At 40.9% G+C, this 21,489-nt stretch overlaps 1 protein-coding gene across 1 annotated transcript in view; it reads right to left on the bottom strand.

Moving 5' to 3' along the window:
- FBN2 (fibrillin 2) overlaps nt 1-21,489 on the bottom strand; it is a 239,567-nt gene that overhangs the window by 54,203 nt on the left and 163,875 nt on the right. The window contains exons 21-34 of the mRNA XM_055302348.1: nt 20,293-20,430; nt 19,636-19,686; nt 19,051-19,176; nt 15,520-15,747; nt 14,855-14,980; nt 10,395-10,523; nt 9,491-9,616; nt 7,126-7,251; nt 6,553-6,675; nt 6,267-6,392; nt 5,840-5,965; nt 4,369-4,491; nt 1,999-2,121; nt 529-654 (exon numbers count right to left, since the gene is read on the bottom strand). Of these exons, the coding sequence (XP_055158323.1) occupies nt 529-654; nt 1,999-2,121; nt 4,369-4,491; nt 5,840-5,965; nt 6,267-6,392; nt 6,553-6,675; nt 7,126-7,251; nt 9,491-9,616; nt 10,395-10,523; nt 14,855-14,980; nt 15,520-15,747; nt 19,051-19,176; nt 19,636-19,686; nt 20,293-20,430 (1,797 nt within the window). The remainder of the gene's footprint in view (nt 1-528; nt 655-1,998; nt 2,122-4,368; nt 4,492-5,839; nt 5,966-6,266; nt 6,393-6,552; nt 6,676-7,125; nt 7,252-9,490; nt 9,617-10,394; nt 10,524-14,854; nt 14,981-15,519; nt 15,748-19,050; nt 19,177-19,635; nt 19,687-20,292; nt 20,431-21,489) is intronic.

Genomic DNA, 21,489 nt, shown 5'->3' with positions numbered 1-21,489 from the left:
AAGGGGAATGATGTCACCACTTAGGGGAAGGACACATTGCTCTTAGGCAAAAGGTGCAGGCCTTGACGTGTCTCTGGGTAGGACTTCCAGTCCCAGGCAGACAGCAGACAAACATGCAGGTAGATGCTCAACACGAGCTACTGAGGTTGTGATAAACACCTTACACAGCAGCAATTGGGGCAGATAGTATCTCCTGTTTTTAAAAAGCTGAATAGTTTTTCCACATGTCATTCATTTAGTAATAAAAAAAAAGAAAAGAAAAAAAGAAATGGTTAAAAAGAAGAAAAAAAAAGGAATGAGCCAAAGTTCCAACTGTTGGCTCTTGGCCAGGAAAACTTCATAAGAGATGAAAGCCACCTTCATCATTATTCATTCGGCAAAATAATCCATGCTTAAACGAATGACTTTTATATGTGCAGCATGTGCTGTGTATTCTGCTTCCAGGTGGAGCCTGTTCCAGCCCTTTTTGTGGTTTCATGTGCTGTAGCTTATCCAGCTTGGAAATGAGCTGGAGTCGCAGGGACCCACCTTGGCAGGACCTGCTGTCAGAGGCTGGAGTGAAGCCCATCTCACACTCGCAACGATATGCACCCGGGACGTTGAGGCACTGCCCATTTTCACAGAGGTTGATGTTTTCTGCGCACTCATCGACATCTATGGGAGAAGCAGATCATATCTCTATTAAGTTCCCCATGCTATGACACAGTTTTTCCGTGCTCTAGAACTAAGTCAATGTTACTGGTGTGAGCTGGTGCTCATGAACATAAGACAACACTTAATCGTATTTCCCTACACAAGCCTAAACCCTCACATTCAATTATCGCCCGATTATCAGGAAGAAGGCAGGTTCTTTTGGATCTTAGTTCTCTTTCATGCCAACTCGATGCATCAGTATTACACCAACGTCATTGACAGATGACCAAGAACACTGAAATTAATCTTAAAATTGTGTCTATTCTATGATGGTGTTTTCAAGTAAACTAACAACTTGTTTTTTCACTAGTTCAAGTATGTTTAAGCAAATTAGGGCTAGACTAGGAGAGTTTGTTTCATGTCACTCTGATTGCATTAAAATATTTCTCTCTTAATTATGCAAATAGACATGATTCACAGACTGGACAACTTATTTAATTCTGTCAAATGGAAAAAGGGGGTAGAGTAGAAAGCAATGTTTACTGAGGGCCTAATATCTGCCAGGTAGACTCCTGGCTGCTTGTCCTGCATGTTTTTGTTTAGTTCACTAAGCCTGTATGGGTCAGAGGAGGAAGACCCTGAGGCTCAGAGCAGCCCCCGAACTGTGGGTGTTGCGGCGAGCCCATCTGTAGCTGGGCCAGCATCCCAGTGCAGCTGTGCCCACACCAAAGCCATGCCCTCTCCTTCATACCCTGTTGGGAGAGAAATGCTTAGAAAGATGCATTAAGCCAAGGTTCAAAAATAATGAAGTTTAAATAAGATGTTTTCTTTAAGGAAGCATCTGACAATGAGGACATTGTTTTTTTATGTCAATAATTAGAAACAGGAAAAAATTAGAGTCTATCTTTTAGTTTGGGTTTTAAAGGGTGTGCTGAAATTTAAGAGACACTGATCTCCACATACTTAACAGTACGATACTTTATGTCGGGCAAGATGATACAGTCATTCATAGGAGCTTAACAAGGAGATGTCTTATTCCCAAGGAATGCAAAACGAAGAGCAGCTAGGCATCAGCTAACATTCACTGAGCTCTTATGATGTGTTTTCCTGAACCCCTGACTCATGTTACTCCATTTCATCCTTTCAGTACTATATGACAACCTGACATTCTGATGAGTGCAAGAACTAGCAGGGACTAGGGGGGACATGTATCTTAAGAAAGTGAACAGTTTTCCCTCATGTCATTCATACAGTGATAAAAATCAGACTGGGAATCCTCACCCTCTTTACAGTTTTCTTCAAATAGGGCAAGCTGGAGTGTTCCATGAAAATCATGCCAGAGTACACCTCAGGACTCTCACCCACCTGAGCAGGTAAAGCCATCTCCAGTGAACCCTTCAGAGCAGGCACATCGGTAGGAGCCCGGGGTATTTACACACTGAGCGTTGATGCTACACTGGTGGGTTCCGTTGGAACATTCATCTAGATCTGCATGTGAGAAGAGAGCACGCAAGTTCAGAAGTGAAAATGGAACATTTAAACACAGATTTTTTTTTTCATTTTTCTTACCTGAAATGTAAAATGCACAAATGGGATTTATTGTAGTTTACTTGTAAGGTCAGAGTTCTAATTCTCTAAGATCTCAGACCCATAATCCAAAGTATTCATTCTATAAACAGGGGCTAAAATGATTAATAAAACTATTTGTGAGGGACCTAATAAGCTAGAATTTTAATGGTTAAAAGGTAAACCAGTGCTAGGTTTCCTTCCCAATTTTACTAGGCACAGATGTGTGATCACTAGTTCCTTTATCGCTAAAAAAGGGTCAATTTCTAAACTTGGTGACTGAGCTTCAGAGGAGGAGAATTAGCAGTTTTCAAGTTCCTTTAGCAGATAAGGAAACCATGATCTGATTCTCAATCTCAGAGAGTCTAGTCTAGTAGAAATGACATGTGCTAACCACAGAACTATCAACTCCATCAAATAGGCTGTGTGTCCCGTGAAGGAAAGTTACAAGGTGCAGAAAGGGATTGAAAAGGGTGTCTAATTTGGGCCATAGGAAAAAGGAAGATCTCACTGGGGAAGCAGTTGCCAGCAAACTTCACACCGGAACAATGAGTCAGAGTTTGCCTGAGGCATAGAAGCAGGGAATGGTATTATTTCCAGAGGGAACAGCACATTTAGAGATGCTGATGAGGAAGAAGACAGCTTGATGTGATAAAAGACCTGGACTGAGCCAGAGTGACAGAACAATATAGGAGCTGGGGGTGATAGAAGGTATTGGGAAAATGCTTATAAACCACAGGAAGGAAGCTACATTTTATCCTAAATTCAGTGATTAAAATGACAATTGTGAAGAGCTCAGATTCATGGTTTAAAAGATCTGTCTGCTGTGGGAAGTATGGATTACAGAACCAGCAAGGAAACGGGCAGACATATGAGGAGGTTCTTTCAGCATCCATCAGAGAGGGACAGATATAAGACAGAGAGAAAGAGAAAGAGGGAGGGAGGATGGCTGAGATTAAAGCAGGGGGATGGAGGTGGAAAGAATAGAGTGAATTTGGCTTATGTTTTAGAGTAGAAGTACCTGGACAGAGTCACATCTTTTGTATTTTAGAATAGTTGGCCAGAGTGATGGATGGACAAGCCCAAAAAAGGAAGGCTAGAAAAGAAAAAACCAGTAGCCTATAGGGCTAGAAAACAGGAATGGGGATATGGCTGAAAAAAACCTTGTGAGATTAATGATAAGAGTGACTGACCACTGGATGAGAAGTGGGCAGCTAGAGAACTGAACGATGCCACCGGAGAACGTTACTTAGCAAAGTTATCTGGAAAGTATGGTCATTTAAATTCAGTCAGCTCCTACACACTTGGCAAGCATAAAACCACTGAACAGCTAGGAGAGTATATTTGAATTAACGATGCTACTGTTAACAGATCTTAAGTCTATCCCCTTCAATGCTTACTGCCGGCCTATGAGGTTTTAATGAGTAATCATGGGGAGGTCAGTTTAGCTTGTTTTATTTTCTATTTTAAGTAGACCTGGATAATTTTAAGCAGTTGAAACAATGCTTTGTTGGTAAAGCATGTACAACACTGAGCATAGGAAGCAGCACTATGTGTGACAGTGAGGAGGACAGCCAGTCCCCTGCCTCAGAGCCAGAAAAGACTCAGGAGACCCCAGCTCAGCAACTCTTGAGGCCTGGAGAATGCCAGCTGCCCTTGCAGCCTCCTCTGTCCCAATCAGATCTCCTGGTATCCAGCAAAACCTTTTGCTTTCTCTGGAAAAAAGAATTCTATTTTCTATTGAGAAGCTGGTATTGACCAGGTACAGACTCAGGTTATCTGATAAAAACCTTTCCATTTCCTTCATGTCTCTAACTGGGTTTTAAGTCTCACTGACTGCTGTATGAAAAGACTGGAAAAATACATTAGTCATTTTTCATCATACATCTGTTTGGATTTCTGGCTACACATCAAATAATTTTTACTGAATAACAACACATTAAAAAGCAGATGCCAAGGCATACTGCTGCGATGCGATAATTTATACCAAGGTTAAAGGAAACTCTTAGGCAGGAATTACCTTGCAACGAAAGACCATCTTTGATTTTCAAGAGAGTAAATGAAAGGCAAGAGCATATTTCTATTAAAGTACATGGGTTAAAAACTGTTCAAAGAAGAGCCTCTAGGAATTCTGTGTCTTAACAAAGGATGTCACATTTGCAAACTCACCAATGCATTTGATGCCATTTCCAACCCAACCTTCTCTGCAGCTACACTTGAAGCTTCCTGGGACGTTGAGACAGGAGGCATGCATGTCACAGTTGTGGGCACCAATTTCACACTCATCCACATCTGAGAAGGCACAGATAACATGATGAAAATTAAATGCAAAGCTAATTAGTTCTACTTCCATGTATAATTCCACACAGGTAAAATTTAAAAATAAATATGGAAGTATCTAAAATGGTACGGAAAAAACACTGACATTTTTATTTTGAACTTTAGTAGGCATCGACAAGATTTGGAAGTTCCCGATCCAAGTCAAAGAAGCCTTTCAATACCACAGGAAACTGCCCATCACTTGCTGGTAGGAGAGAGCTACTTCCCCCAGGTAGATATTTGTGTCTGTCTCTCCCTACCTCCCTGCCTGGGCCCAGACAAAACTCCATGCAGAAGGCATGATGAAAGATGTCAAGAGAAATCCTATTTCCAAAGAGAGACTCTTCTACTCTTTCCTATTAATTTTTATTACATATGTTTCACAAAAATTCAAACAAACCTGGATTTTAAAATAAGTAAGAGTGTATTCTTGTCATTTTTAGCACAGAAAACTATTATTTTAGTGTGTATTCATCTTTTATTTATTTGGGAATATGCAAAAATACTGGAAATTTTATCTGAAAAATGAGCAGAAGCTTTTACTAGTATGTATATATGTGTATGTATATATGCACACATATATGTGTGCATAAATGATATAGCTTTGGTTCTTCAGCGCTTTCTAGAATAGAAAGAATAATCTTTTCTATTTATCTCAATGATTACCTGTCAGATGCTGAAATTCTATGTGCTCACACATATGCACACTCATATACAGAGCGACCAGCTTTGCATCAACCTTCCTAGTGGTGAACGTGCAGAGGACCCCTTCTTCCTCACTTGGCCTGTTCCCAGAGGTGTCAGGTTAAGGGCCAGAATGTGCTTCAAGCCACCTACCACTTGTCTTGAGCAAAATGCTATAGGAGGACCTTAAAGTGAACACTGAGGAAGGCCTAGACCAAAGCATTCACCTTGGGACTTCATCTTCATTCATTTTGTGCAAAAGCTCAAAACTTATTTAACAGAGAAAGGAAATAAGAGACAAAGTGGCAACAAATGGGATTGCTGGTGGTCTGTGGTGCTCCCTTCTCACGTCTCCTATGTGGGCAGAGGGTTTCCTAAAACAGTGAACTCTGCAAGCAGCAGCAGCCACACAGCAGCTACAGAGGACCATACTGTACTCCCTGCCCCTACTGGCCACACTGCAGCCAGCTCCCTGTGGCAGAAAGAGGGCAAAAGCATCATGAGTGCTCTGGGGTGGTTGCTCATCACACAGCCATGACCTGGTGTGGGTCACGGCAAAGGAACAAATTATCTTGAAGGTTGGACTCTGAAATAGGAGAAGCCAAAAAGCACAGAGAGTCCTAAGTTTGGAACCTACCTGTGCATCCCGTGGTCCCCTTCTTCACGGAATAACCCAGCTGACAGTGGCAAATGAAGGATCCCTTGGTGTTCTCACATTCTCCAAACATACAGATGTTTGAATTTAAGTCACACTCATTGACATCTAGAAAGTTTATTTTCAATAGTTTGGTTAATACTTGTTCATACTAGGAATCTGAAAGGTCTCTTTTGAACTGAATAGTCTAATACTGAGATACACAGATAAAAGTTAAAGTATAATCTATTTGCAAGTCATAGTATTATTTTCTAAAATTTTTTTCAAATGAATTCTTCCATTTCAGCTTTCCCATCGTGTAATACATCAGTTTGAATTTTTAAAGTAACTGAAAAAGCCTCTTTCCCTCATGTGTAAATGTGTGTGCATAGATATAGCATAGGATTCATCCCACTTTTATGGTACCCACCAATGCAGGTTTTCATATCCATTGAAGCCATGAAGCCATCGTAACACAGACAGCGATACTCCCCAGGAATGTTGGTACATTGGCCACCATCACAGATATCAGGATTATTTTCACATTCATCAATATCTGATGACAGAAAATTACCATTAAATCAAAACAAGAATGGCTTTTAGTAAGCCCAGATATTTTATTTTTCCCCATCCAGATCGACTCAAAATATCTGGAGCGAGATTTGTGAGATATCATCAGTTAGCTATACAAAGTCTACACAATGTCCTTTCTGTACCTGCGCATGACCTCCCATCTGGCATCAGCGCATACCCTTCGCTACAGCTGCATTCATAGCTGCCTTCGGAATTGGTGCACCGGGTGTCACAACCTCCATTCATGATCATACACTCATCAATATCTGTGAAAACAACATGGCAACTACATTACTTGTCAGGTCTATTTCCTTCAACAAAACAAACAAAACAAAAAACAGTTTTTTTTTTCTCTTCAAATAATGTTTACATGGCTTTGGATTTCTCTCCCTACTACTGTTTATCTTTATCTCATTGGTATTTCTTAGTTCTTTCTACTTCCATTTTGATAGCATTCTATTGGACATTTAGCCCCAGGGCCTAAGAGTGAAGAACTCAGAAATGTAGTAGCTATGGAGTTAGGGTATTTTCCGTGATAAAAGCAGATTCCTTTGCAAACCACAAAGCCATGGCATCTTACAGATCTGTTCCCATTCTTAGATTCATGTTTAGGACAAAGGACTTCCATTGGCTTCATTATAATACATTTGATTCCAGGAGTTATCCTAGACCGAGTTGAGAAATACAAGTTCCAGACCCATTTGGCCAATGCTCACCTGTACATCCCTGCCGGTCTGGTGTGGCCTGGTATCCAGGGTTACAGGAGCATTGATAGGTTCCAATCATGTTCACACATTTTCCATTTCTACAGAGATTGTCACTCAGAGAGCATTCATTTATATCTATAAAGAGATGTACAGCATAAATGTTTTTGCAGTAACCACATCACTTAATGTTATCAAGAAATGTTGCGCATGAGCACTGGTCTCCAAAGGGGTTTGTGTACTTCACAAGGAAGTACGATGATCTCCTGGGGTGTTCAAAGAAAATACTGGAATCTATATTTCTATTATTTCTACCTAAAATGGTATTGTTCAGTAGAACTCTACACTGATGGGTCGGTCTCTCTGCTATCCAATACATAGCTGCTATTGAGCATTTGAAGCATGAAAAGAATGATTAAGGACTTGAACTTCTTTTTAAATATTTTTTTAAATTTTTATTTATTTATGATAGCGAGAGAGAGAGAGAGAGAGGTGCAGAGACACAGGCAGAGGGAGAAGCAGGCTCCATGCACCGGGAGCCTGATGTGGGACTCGATTCCAGGTCTCCAGGATCGCGCCCTGGGCCAAAGGCAGGCGCCAAACCGCTGCGCCACCCAGGGATCCCCTTAAATTTTAATTTTTTAAAGTAATCTCTTATCCCAATGTAGTGCTCAAACTCACAACCTCAAGATTAAGGGTCACATGTCTACTGACTGAGCCAGCCAGGCGCCCCAGGAATTTAATTTTTAATGTTACCAAATTTTAATTAAATTTAAGTAGCCACATGTGAGTAGTGAACTTTAGACCATGTATATAGCACATGCCAGAAATAAAACTTACTAATATTTAATACATGGATTTACACTGGCATGCTCACCTGGTCTTTATTAGACAGTCACGAGTTGCCTGAATAATGTGCAGTATCCTGAGGGAAGATGACTAGTTCCATAAGCCACAGGGCCTGAGACCAGGGCCCTCACTTGTATGTTTTCATTTTATTGTGTTTAGAGTGCCTCAATAGGTAGACCTGCCATCACCTACTTTAAAATCAAATAACCCCTATAAGATAGGCAGGTTCCTTATAGAAAACTTCTGCAAAGGTCTGTGGAATCAAATAGTGCTATTAATGCAATTATAAGAGAACAGCAAGAGAATGGTAGAGTGGAAGCTTTCTTCATACAAGCTACTTGTGAGACACAATATAAAGTAAAAACAATGACAACATAACCAGGTAAAAGGTCTTCTTCATCCCAAATTCTCAAAATTACCAAGAAGACTATGTGACATGTGGATTTATATCTATTATCATTAAATGCATATTTTATTACATGTGCAAAAATATGTATCTTATATACCTTCAAGGGGTACTTTTTTCAGCTCTAGGATCCATGAAAACAAAATAAACTGAGGTTAGAAACAGGTCTCTGATGCACTGCATCACAGAGATGAACATATATTCTGTAATCATCTCTATGAAAAAGTTTTAGTACCACTATTAACATGAAATAAAAATATTTAAAACTTTTTCAGTTCACCTTTTAAAAATGTCTATTTAGGGTATGATTTAAGATTCACCTAATATATTAGCAAAGTGATATAAATAGGGTTTACAAATAAATATGTGTGTAGTGGATAGGTATGCTCAAATTATGTTTTGAAATGGGGGTGTGCCATCTGCTCTGTTTTAAACCATTTTATCTGCTGACACTTGCAAGAAAGATTTTCTGTGAAGAAAATGTTTCCTGGATATATCGGAGTTTTAAGGCCAGTATACTAGAGCACGGTAGGCCCAGAGGCCTCCATACACTTATCAAAAACAGCAGGCTGGAATGCTCCAAGACCAGCCGTTGATGTTCTCACGTCATCCCTGTCACCCCTGTCCCTTAGCTCGGCCGGTGAAGAGATGAGGACCTTTTTGTGACAGGAGAGTGAAGGGGGAGCTCACATGTTCACGTGCACAGGAGCAGACCCCATGATGACAGACATAGGGGTGGAAGAGATCTGAGAAGTGGTGTCAGGTAGATGCACAGGTGAATGCACAGGTGAGTCATCAGGGAGCAGCCCTTCCAACAGCAGCAGCTTTCCTATCCCATCCTCTGTGGAGGAGGGAACTACATGGCCTGACACAGAATCCTCCACACAAGGTCCTTTCAGGTGTGCTTGTCATGAAACAGTGGCTAACCAGGACAGTGCTGGTTCCTCTGAGTGTGTCACCGAGGCATTCTCTAATGATGCAGCCCAAATCCAATACAGGGGCTCTGAATTTCCAATTTTTAACCAGCTAGATTTAATGTGCCTAAAACAAGTTTGTTAGAACTGACTCCGGATCTTTACCAGGTGAACCGGGTGGGTTTATGCACTGAAGAGACAAACTCACCCACACAGTCCTCACGTGATGGTGACAGCTCGTGTCCCAATGGACAGTCACACTGAAAGCTGCCCTCAGTGTTCACACAGGTACCACCCCTACAAAGGAGAGGGTTACGTTCACATTCGTCAATGTCTGAAAGGTAAAAACGTGAGATCCATTAAAGAACTTTGAGGGAAAAGTCTTCACATATGCAGCATGGGGGAAAAATTATTACCTGAGGTAAGTGGGACTCAAAAGTAAGACACAGGTTTAAGAGGAGATGGGATAATACTCTCCTCATTTCTTCTACTACCAATAAATAAATGGTAGGTTCCTTTCTTAAAGACAGTGAGTTATTTGCCAAGGAATTTACTGGTACAAAACAAGCAAGCTCACAAGAGATAAAAATAAATAATAGGTTTGTTTCACATAACCCTAAATTCCAGATGCCATATATTGCTATCCATATCACTAATCAAAGTAAAAGAAAAATCACAGACCAGTCACCTTTGGGGTCCCATGTGGTACGTCTAAGGAGTTACTAAATATGGAGCAAAAGGTAGGCAGTACCAAGAGAGTGTGTGGCAACACACAAGTAAAGAAAATAGCATGGGATTTGCACGACCGAATAAATTTGGGGTCACCACACAAGGTCAAACATGTTAAATGAATCCCCTGCGGGTAGTCAGCCTGTGTTGGTTTTAGATTCCATGAACAAACAGAACCTAGTGTCAATATCTCACTGCCACTAAGGCACCAAGAAGCTGGGGCTCTCCAGGAGTTATCTAAAAGCAGATTTCCTGTCTGACAATTAAATCTTTCTCTCGCTCACCACAGTGCCTTGCCAAGCATGCTGTTAACAGCTCTGAGACAAGCTAAGGTCAAGCTATCTGGTTTCAAGACTGGACAGGAAGAGCTGAGGCACACTTACCCATGCAGTTCTTCATCATCATGAACCCACTTTCGTAGCCTTCAAAGCACTCACACTCAAAGCTGCCTGGCGTGTTAACACAGATTCCACTTCCACAGAGATCAGGAGAAATCCTGCATTCATCAATGTCTAATTCACAGGGTTTAAAAGAAATGAAAAAACAGAATGAGATGAGCTGGTATTACAGAGCAGTGAGACAGGTCCGGCCTTCCCAGGGAAGGTGCCAGCGGTATGAAGCTATGTTCGCAGGAGAACAGCTAGAGGCAGAATGGGGCCTGAGGTACATTCCTTTCCCCAACTGCCAAAACTGTCACAGCCAACGGGCAGGTGGTGCTTCTGCCTTTAAGAATTCTGGAATTGTGGATTCCTCTTTGTGGCTTAGAAGTGGTAACGGAGAGATGAACCGAACAACTGCAGGATGAGCCAGACAAGGCAGGTGGCAGATGAGCAAGCAGTAGACACTTGGAATGAAATCCTGTGTGTGAAGAGAGAGCACGGTGGTTCTGCCCACTGGCTCATGCCCACCGTGCTGGGATATGCCTCCGAGCAGGAGTGGCTAGCAACCACGGAGCACCCAGACAGCCTCAGAGGCCGACATGGCCCACCAGCCTCCAGCCAGAGAGTGTACATGGCCGGGCCATGAAATATGCTCCACTGGATGTGGTTCTGTGACATTCAGATGTGGAGAGGCTACTGATTTACTTCACAAAATAAAAATAAAAATGATATATTTGTTGCTCTTTATAGGCTATAGAAAATAAGAATCTGCAAGAGCAGCAGCAGTGATACCCTCAAAAACAAGATATTCTGAGAAACATCCCATGCCTGTAACTGAGATCTTTTTTTAATGGAGAAGTCCTGTCTATAAAATGTAATTAAGAAAACATGACGTATTTAAAAAAATTTTGTCACAGTAGGAAAAAAAGCTTTTGTTGGCATCTCTTTATTGTGATGGATTTTAATTCTGAAGTTCTTTTATCACAAGATTTATCAGAGGGCAATGTTATACGTGCTCTCTCAGGGGTCTCAGTCTCAGAATGTCAAATCCTTTCTCCCAGCATTTGGTCTTTATTTCTTTAATTACAGGCAATACTGAAAATATCCTTTTAAACAACATTCTTAACAACATTCACAGATTCAATTAGGCAGCTAACAATATGCATACTGATTCTATTACTTGTTATCTATCAGTATCTAGGAAGTGGAAGAACCATATAAAGAACTAGAATAAACTCACTGGCAGAGCAGGGACACTTTTTGGCTGATATGATGCAGGGGAGCTGCACAATGTGGAGTGTGGACTCTGGAAGCAGATACCTATGTACTGATCCCAGTTCTATCATCTACAGGGTGAAGAGGCTTGGGAAAATCATTTTATTTCTGGGTGCCTCAGTTTTCACTTATGCAAAATGGGACGTATAGTATGACCCACCTACTAGGATTTAGTGAATCAATATTTGTCAAGCACTGAGAACAGAGTGCTATATTCACAGAAGCTGTTTTCTGCAAAAATTGGTATTTTGGAGGAGGTAGGTTTGATCTGGTCCTTGAAGCTTGTATAGAAATTCTAGCTTTAGGAACCCCTGGGTGGCAAGGTCAATTGAGCGACCAACTCTGGGTTTCAGCTCGGTCATGATTTCAGGGTCTTGAGATCAAGCCCCACATTGGGCTCCAAGCTCAGTGAGGCATCTGCTGGAGTTTTTCTCTCCCTCTCCCTCTGCCCTCCCTCAGGCTCCTTCACTCTAAAATACACAAAATAAATATTTTTTAAAAAGAAATTCTAACTTTAAAGAAGTGGAATGAGTAGAAGGACAAGACATTAAGTGTCTAGGTGAAGAAAAAAATGCATTTCAGAAAATAGTACATTGTAGAGTGGCTGGATGGCAGAGGTTGACCGTTAGCACAAGGACAGGTAGGATGGGTGTGGTTATGGAGGGTGCCCAAAGAAGGTGGGCTTTAAATGCTGTGAAGAACGGCAGCCAACAGCATCCCACTGTCCTCTCACGTTATATACTGTAACACCGCAGTGTGACCAACAAATATCTCTCTTATGCAGTTAAAGGCAGTGAGTTTCAGAGTTGTTAAGTAACTTGGCTAATTTCACACCAGAAAGAGGAAGTGGAGTCAGAACTGGAATAACCCTGTCTTTATCCAGGTTTAAGATTATGTGAGTCACTGGAATGTGCTCTGTGGGAAGTAACACATGGTGGTTGGTGAACGTGACAGATCAGATGGGACAGTCCATGGGATCGAAGACGGTGGAAGAATCTGACATGCAATGAGTACCACCATGTGTTGCCCAGTTCCCCTTGAGGAAGGAAGGACTAATTCGTCTCTCCCACGCTGCTGCTGGGGGCATTGGGGGCACAAAGCCCTGAGAGATAAAGTATCTTCAAGAAATGCCTCAGCTAAGAGGACCTTTCCTCACAGTCACACCTGTTCTCTGGGTAGATTCATCCAAAGATGGGCCATGCCGGTCCATAAAAACCTACCTGCTTTGCCCTAGCCCTACATAGTTGTGATGGGACATCCTAGATCCAGAGCTCCCAGTGGGGTGGGCTGAGGAACATACTGGGGCTTATGGTCACCCAGCTGCCCCCTCCACCTGCTTCTGCTTCCTTCCCTCCCCTAGGTGTTGATCCCAAGAGCAATCCCCAGGAACTTGTCTATGCACTAATCTCTGCTCAGAGTCCGTTTCCTGGGGAGCTGAGCTGGCACCTGCGATAGTTTTGAAGAAAGAGGACAGTACTTGAAACAGCCCCTGTGATGGAGACCACACATAACTTTATCCTTGTCCAAGAGAGGGAGAGGTCAAAATGAAGTCTGAGGCCTCTATGCTGAGTGAAAGGATGCTATGGCTACGTACAAGGAAGACCCTAGGCAGAGAAGGGGCAGGGTTGGGACAGAGGGAGGCTAAAGCCAAGGGGAGCTGCCAACAGTGCAAGTGTGGCAGCAGCACTCGGCAGAGGAGAGGACGGGCTCACACCCAGGAGTCTGCTCAGCAGAGCCCGTCTGATGGGATGGGGGCACCGGCAGCTGGGAGAGGCAGAGGACTCTGGAAAATGCTATGGGCAGGAAGAAGCTATGAAGGTGAGAGAGGAAACATCGTAGGCATAGATGGATGATGGAAGACAGGGATGTACCATGGAGATCAAGGGAGAAGAAAGTGGAGGAGGGGAAGTGGCCAGGAGAGGCCATGGAGAATATGCACCAGGATAAAGGGATTTTTTCTTTTTTTAACTCAACAAAGGTGTTCTTTGAGAGAGTGTATATGTGCCTGAATGAGGGAGGGCAGAAGTCAAAATTACATGGGCTTACGAAGCAAATGGCTCTTCAGGAGAGAGAGGAGAGAGAAAAGCAGGGAAATGGGGTGGCAGCGCAAGGGAGGAAATGGTGGAGGAAATGGTTTGAACGTGTTATTAGGTCAAGGAAAAGTAAGAGGAAAGAGAGGGAGGTGCTGCAGAGAGAGGAGGGAGTGTGCTCACAAGGGCTGGAGAAGGAGCAGCCACAGGGAGGGCATGTGGAAGACTGGAAAACTGTGGAAGAGTAGAAATCTCACTGCCAGAGAGAGGGGTGTGCAGGAAGAGTTCTGGCCATGAAAGTGGAGGTCAAGAAAGAAGAGAGGCAGGAGCAGAGGTCTGAAAGGACGTGTGGGCCAGAGGAGGTTTAGAGGTGGAGCGGAGAGTCAGTCAAGGGTGAAGAGGTGAACAATGTCGCAGAGCAGCCTAGAGTCTGGCTGAAGGCAATGGTGTGAGGTGCAGGTAGGTGCTCCCAGACTGAACGCTGGAGAGCCAAGCAGGGAAGCCACGTGGGAGTGAGGAGCTAGGGCAGCAGAAGAGGTGGACACTACAATTTGGAAATGCTCTGGGGATGGGGAGGCAACACAGGACCCCAGTACCTCATACAGCAGGAAGTGAGGAGGGAGTCAGAAGCATGCTTCACGGGGATCAGAACACAGCTGCAGGGGTGAGGGCAAGAGAGAAGGAAGCAGTCCAAGGAGAACATGAATAGAGTTGTGAAAATAAGATCTTGAAGATAGATTTCAAGTGTCTGGACTAATTTATTTAATATCATAGGAAAATTGGGACTTTATCTTTTTAAACTAAAGGGAACAGGTATGGACAGGGATATAGATGGCAACTGGAGCTCTTCACAGGTGAGTAAAGTCTGTTACAAACTTTAAAATCCTTGACAGATACTATATATCATTTATACAATAAATGACTGCTATAGTATTCAGTATTCATTATCCTGGATATTTTTATGTTATTCCTCAGGTAAAACAGCATCTTCATGCTGTTGTGCAGCTCCCACAATAACTGGTTAGTAAGAGAAGTGATTTAAGAGCAGGGGAAAAAAACAAAAAGCAAAATAGGAGCTTTTTTGAAAGGCAGCACTTTCCACCAGAGCAGAAGAAGGAGAGCCAGGGTTTGCCAAATACGACAAAAGAGCTGGCTTACCTGTGCAGTTTCTTTCCTCCATGTCCAGAGCAAAGCCACTGTTGCAACGGCACTTGAAGCTCCCAATGGTATTTCTGCACTTTCCATAGGTGCACATCCCAGGAAAGGCTTTGCATTCATTGATATCTGAGAACAGAACAAAGCAGGAATGTAGAGCCACTTGATATAAAAGAGTAGGTTCCTTAGTTAAAACTGAAAATCTATCACCATGGAAAATCATGTTCTCAGGTCCAAACAGGGGCTCTCAACATTGTCAGCGATCACATGGGTGCCACAGAGAAAGTTGTAGAAGCAAAAAGATTCTGCACTTTTAATGAAGAGTTCTGATCTCTTTCTCTCTGACCATTTGTCAGATAAGGTTTAGGGGGCGGATAGGGAGCTTTTTCGCTATGTCAGGGCTGCATCTGGTCAGGCTGTGCGAAGGAAAGCAGAGAGACAGTGTGGAATGATGGATGAAAAGTGGGATTAGTGGCAAGTTTTACAATTCTTTACTTCAATAACAGCCTATATATAGGTGATTTATATTCCTGGGCCGTAAGGCTGGCCACAAATCACATTTAACAAAGAAAACAAAGTGGCAAATTATAGGCTTAAAGCAAAACCAACTCTGAGAGACTGTGGGAGGTGAGCTTCAGTGCACAGGTCAAGGTGACCCTGACAGTTACCTTTGTAAAATGGCCGCCCTGTGAGAACGTCCCCTCTGTTAGCAAAGCCAGGCCCCCGGGGGCACAGTGTCTCATACTCCTTGGTGCCGGGTTTGGGGCATTCCTCACACTCTGTGCCCCAAGCTGCCCCAACTGCACAGCAGCAGGCATCCATGCGAAACTTTCCAGGAACAGGATGGACACATTCATCTTCATCCCACTTCAAGTAACACTGCTCCATGCGGATGTCTACATGGCAAGTGAAATCACACTGTGAGATGAAGGTGTCACATTCATTGACCACTCATATCCTGAGTTTCTGCTAGGCACCTGGCATGATGCCCAGCTCAGAATGGTAACAGGTAAGACGCAGAGTCCCTGACCTCCTGGAATAGACTCTGTAATGACAGTCACTTAAAGAGAGCAAAAGTGGGTTCTCTTCGGTATTAATTCTCACAAGACACCTTCAGGAAGAAAAGGTTCCTTTGTGACCAAACTCTTTCACATCATCACCCATGATCCCTTTTTTGTATTGCTCACTTTAGAAAGAATGAGATAATTTAGTGACAGATTCTTCTCATTCACTGAATTGCTTAAAATAGCTTGTGAACAGATCTGTCATGTCCCAATGAGAAATAAATGATCAACTGTAATCTACTTGCCAACTTGGGACAACTATTAAAACAGCTTTACAAGGGAAAAATAATGTTTTTGCATTTAAAGTTTTTTTTTTCTGTCAAATTTACTTTTTGCATCATGGTCTTTGTCCTGTGTTATGTAAATCTGCCCTAGTAAGGAGCCAAATTATTTGTTCAAATGTCACACTTTCCCTTCCATCTTGAAACATACCAGGACCTGAGAAGACTGACAAGTCATGAGATAGGATAAATTAGCATGGTCTGTAAATAACAAATTTATCCGTTAATCCACAGAGCTGTTGGTCCAACTACAATCAAACAGTTGGCTATGTGGATAAAGAGATCCAAACGGTTTTCTTTAATCAAATAATAGGTTTTATTTGATGAAAGCATTTCAAGACATTAAATCTTTTCCTAAACCTGACAACTGTTTAACAGAGTAAAACATCCCTAATGGAAATATAAACATAAACAAATAAATGTGTTTACTATTTTAGTTACTGTCACTACTGATTCTGTCAAGAGCTCAAGCAAAGGTAGCATTAACTTGAGCAACCTCCTCTGGCATACAGCCAAATATGCTTCCAAGGATAGTTAATTAAAAAGCCCTGTTTTCATTTTTTAAATTTAATTTTATTATTATTATTATTTAAGATTATAAAAAGTCCTGTTATTAAAGAAAGAAATAAAAAAATTAAAAAAATAAAGAAAGAAATCATTGTGGTAAATTTTCATTTTGATTTGGTAGACTGAATACAGGTATTCACAGTAGATGATGCCACCTTATGCATCGGCAGGAATGCCAACCCCAAAGCCATGCTCTCCATCATTGTGAGGTATGACAGTAATCCACAGTCTCATGACTTCAAGGCACCCAGTGGCTGTTCTCAGCCACAGCCAACCCCATCTAACACCGTCACCAGGAAAGTAAGGATCTTATTAGCAAGCTATACAAGTTTTATTTAGGTACTCCGAGAACTATGGACTGAGTTAAACTGTTTCTGAGGTCACTCAAGTAATTTGCTCAAGAAGTAAGATTAAGTAAAAAAATGAAACAAACTCCTACCCCCAAAACCAATTGAACTTAATATGTAAAGAAAGTTATGAGAGCCTGCCAGAGTAATCCTGCGTCTTTGATACACAGATCCATATCATTTTTGCCTCAGGAATCAAAACACAGTACACTGGCCACATATGGCTTAGATGTTTCACCAACTTGTGCAGAAATTAAAATGTGCATTTTGAAACCTCTGGATAGTATATGTGCTCTAGAGTTTGCTGCGGTCCTCACTACTCCTTTTTACCGCCTTGCTCACTCATTTATGTTACCTGCCAGATCCTGGAACTATTTGAATTTGGACCTCTGATCTAGATCAGTTTCTATCAAAGCAGTTTATCTCTACTTTGGTTCTCAGGATATTTTATATTTCTCAAATGTCAGTCTCTCCTTGAAACTTCTTACATGCCCAGCCACAATTCATTTTTGTAGCATAATTCAAGTAGTGACCAAAAGATTTAATCAAAGTACCTGGATAAGACTCCATATATCCTCTTAGAACATTATAAAAGGTTCAACTTTGAGTGATATTATTGGGTATTTATTTTATTGAGTGATAATTTACAATCATGATATATCTTCACATATAGCATCCTTTGGTTACTGAAAGCAATTTGATATTAATTATCTGACTATACCTACGTTATTATTTGGCATCTTCAAAAGAGACTTTATTTTTTCTAAGCTTTTTTTTAGATAAATTAACAATAAAAATCTGAAAATAATTTTTATTATTGGACGTTAGGAATTATAATTTCTAATGAATTCCATGTGACTTTATAGTCATACTTTGTATTCTAATTTAAATATACTATTAAAAATTAGCTTAAAATTAAATTGTGTTAATTATAATAACTAACCTGTATGGTGCTGCAAATATTTTGTATTACTAACTTTAAAAATCACCTATACATTTAAATACCTTAAAGATCTTTGAATCTAACAATGTCATTGCTCTTATTTTGTCTACAAGCATAAAGTTCAAACAAACCTATATAAAATTATTTTACAAATTAAAAACTTACTGTTCTATAGCATATTGGAAAAAAGGCCCTTAAGTTAATAAAACATTATTTAGATACAATAGAGAATTAAGAAAAGTTTCTTTTTCAGTCATGGAATTCAGATTCAGTTAAATATGACCTGGATAATGATAAAGTCAACTAGGCATTTCTGCTTTTATTTCTATTTATTTATTTGAAGTAATCTCTACACCCAACATGGGCTTGAACTCATGGCCCTGAGATCAAGAGTCACATGCTTTACCAGGTAAGCCAGCCAGGCACCTCTCAAAAAGGCATTTCTATACAATGATGTTGAAAGAGCTTCCTCATTTTAGATCTTTACAAAATAAAGCATTAGGAAAACTTAAACTCTAAGGTGGTAAAGGAAGGACTAGGATTGGGCAGTGTTTTCAGAGAGAGAGACAACAATAACCTTGCCTATGACCTTCCCCACTCAGAGTGCACTAAGAGTGCAGCTGCTAATGAACTGATGATAAATGTTGACCCTAAACACTAGTCTCCAATTTTTCTTTTATGTTCAAAGTATACATGGTTCTCTTAATCCACTGGCCAGTGTGAAAGAAAGACTGAACTGCTTAAAATATCTGATTAAAGAAAGTAACTTTTGAGATAGGTTTTGAGCAGTACCAACTTTCTGTATTATACAGAAACCATGTCACTTAAACAACATTCACTTTAAAAATATCCTCTAGCGATTTCTCCCAATCAAATATTCCATTTAAAGCCAGTTTTCCAGCTAGAGACCCAATGATTTTGAAGTGGTCAATGCCCAAGAAATAAGAAAAATTCATCGCTGGTTTCATGCATAAATACATAAAGACATGAATCTTACCCAAACACACACGGCCAGTTCCATCCAACGTAAGGCCTTCAGGGCACTCACAATGAAAAGATCCTTTGCTATTGACACAGCGTCCATTTGGACAAACGCCAGGAAATACCTCACACTCGTTAACGTCTGCAGGGAAATAAAGCAAGCAGAGGGATAAAGATGTTAGAAATAGAAAAAGCAGGTGTAGTCTTCCCATAGAGCATATTCAATCTGTAATACAATGTGGATTATTACTTGAGTTGAACAGAAATATTCCACAACGCAACCCCTGGGTTTCCTAGGCACCAGCTGCGAAAATTACCACAGCCTTGCCTCTCCATAAAATGGCCCAGACATGCGCCTTTCCCAGCTGTTTTGTGCCTCAGTGCCTAATGATGTCCCCATGAAAAATCAGCAGCATAAAAAAAGGAGAGATGGGGAACTCTATGCTGTTTTCCTAGAGTATTAACCTAAAACATTTGTAGATTACACTGAGTATTTTTACTATAGTTTCAAGGCTTTTAAAAATGATAAATATCTCCAGTGTGGATGTTCATTTTACATACTGCTCTAAAGACTTACAGTAACGTCCAAGTATACACTTACCTTCGCAAGAGACGCCTTTAATCCTGGCAAACCCTCTTGGGCAAGCTGTATCTGTGAGAACAAAAGGACACATATTTACTTCATTATAAAAGAAAATGTAACTGTTTTAAGTTCAAGAGACAGTAGAGTGGAATCTTAGCTGAACTGAAAAAAACCCACAAGCTGGGGTTTTGAAGCCAAGGACTCCAGGTGTCCTCCACACAGTTCAGGTAGCACACGACACACAATGCTAACCCCTGTTGGTGTTGACTCATACTGAGATTCTCAGAGTCTTCCTACAATTTGTTTTTGTTTTCACATTGCCAGCTGAATTACAAGTAAACAAGTAAAAGGATTTAAAGGAAAGAGACATCTCATTCTACTTGGACATGTTCAAACAAGAGTTCTGGAGGATACTAACAGTCACCCAGGGGCTAAATTCCAGCTAATTCCCTTTCTTATTTAAAATGCTCTAAAAAGTCTGCTTCCAGTGAAAGGCTAAAAAAAAAAATACATATTTCAACAAGTGAATCAATTTCACCAGAGAAGACATTTTAGGGAAGTAATGATCTTATGATCTTCCTCACTATGGAATGCAGAGTCAAACGGGTGCCTGCCTAGTTGAAGGAACAGCTTTCAGTGAGAAGCCCAGAAGGAGCTCTTGGGACAGGCTCCCACCTAGTTCACAACGTTCACAGGGGCTCCCCCAGGCAGCTCCAAGTGTGGCGCAGCATTCAGATTTCAGAGTGGCTCCATTAATGTTCACCTCACAGCGGTTGTCCTGGATGTTGAGCCAACACGTCCCTTTCAGGCTATCTGAAAAGGAATAGGAAGAGATGGCGAGCTCTCATCTCTGAAAGTAATATAATTCACTTATATACAACAAAAGCATTATTTTAAAAATCTTTTAATGTATATTTTTAGCATATTTATGTGTACGTTTATTTAAAATACAGTATATTACATACATGTAAATCAAATAATTGTAGCATGTACATCTCACACGACAGGACAATTAATACAATTATATCTGCTGATACTCTTGAGTGGCACTATTGTCCAAGATTTTATGCTGGTACTTACAAACTCAGTGTGCTACCATGATAAGATCATTACTTGTGTGAAAAACACTGATAAGATTTTAACTTTTACGATAAACGCGTTGATACTTAAGATTTTACCAAGTAAAATTCCTTAGTTTCCTTTTCTTGTAACCCACCAAACATACTACACACAATTTATGTCCTATTACAAAGAAAGTAGTATTACTCTAAATGAAGATAATTATTTGATGAATAATCTACAAAAAATTGACAAGATAAAGAAAAGAAACATCACCTATAAAGCCACCACTTAAGATACACCAGAGATGGATTTTCTTTCAGGGGTTTGCCTATATATACTGTATGTATAGCTTTATCTCTAGTTCCAAAAGAAAATGCTTATGGTAAACTATGTGAAGAAATAGTAGAGACAATATAAAAAGGATTTGTATCCAACCGTCTAGCGCTACTACTCTTACATTTTCATTTCCACACCAAATTTAAGTGAGGATCCTCCTGCGACTGCTGAATAGCTGGTTTTGGAATGGCCACAAGGAATTCAGTCAAAGTTGACAGGGCCAATACAAGTTAGGTAAAATTAATCATACACAAAATCATTCTCCTTGCAGTACTGTGGTTCTCAATTCAGAGAATGTGTAACATGACCAAGGTTCTTGTTAAAATGCAGGTGACCAGTGTGCAGGTGTGCAGCCTGGGAGCCCGCATTTGACCAGCTTCTCAAGTGAACACTATGCAGGTGGTGCGTACGACATTTTGATGGAAGCTTAAGAGCAACCTGCAGCACACAGCCTTGGAGAACAATAAAGAAAAA

Source organism: Nyctereutes procyonoides, unplaced genomic scaffold, assembly GCF_905146905.1.
Source record: "Nyctereutes procyonoides isolate TBG_1078 unplaced genomic scaffold, NYPRO_anot_genome, whole genome shotgun sequence".
NCBI lineage: Eukaryota > Metazoa > Chordata > Mammalia > Carnivora > Canidae > Nyctereutes > Nyctereutes procyonoides.
Note: the sequence above shows the minus strand (reverse complement) of the source record. Positions and strands in the feature narration are given on the sequence as shown.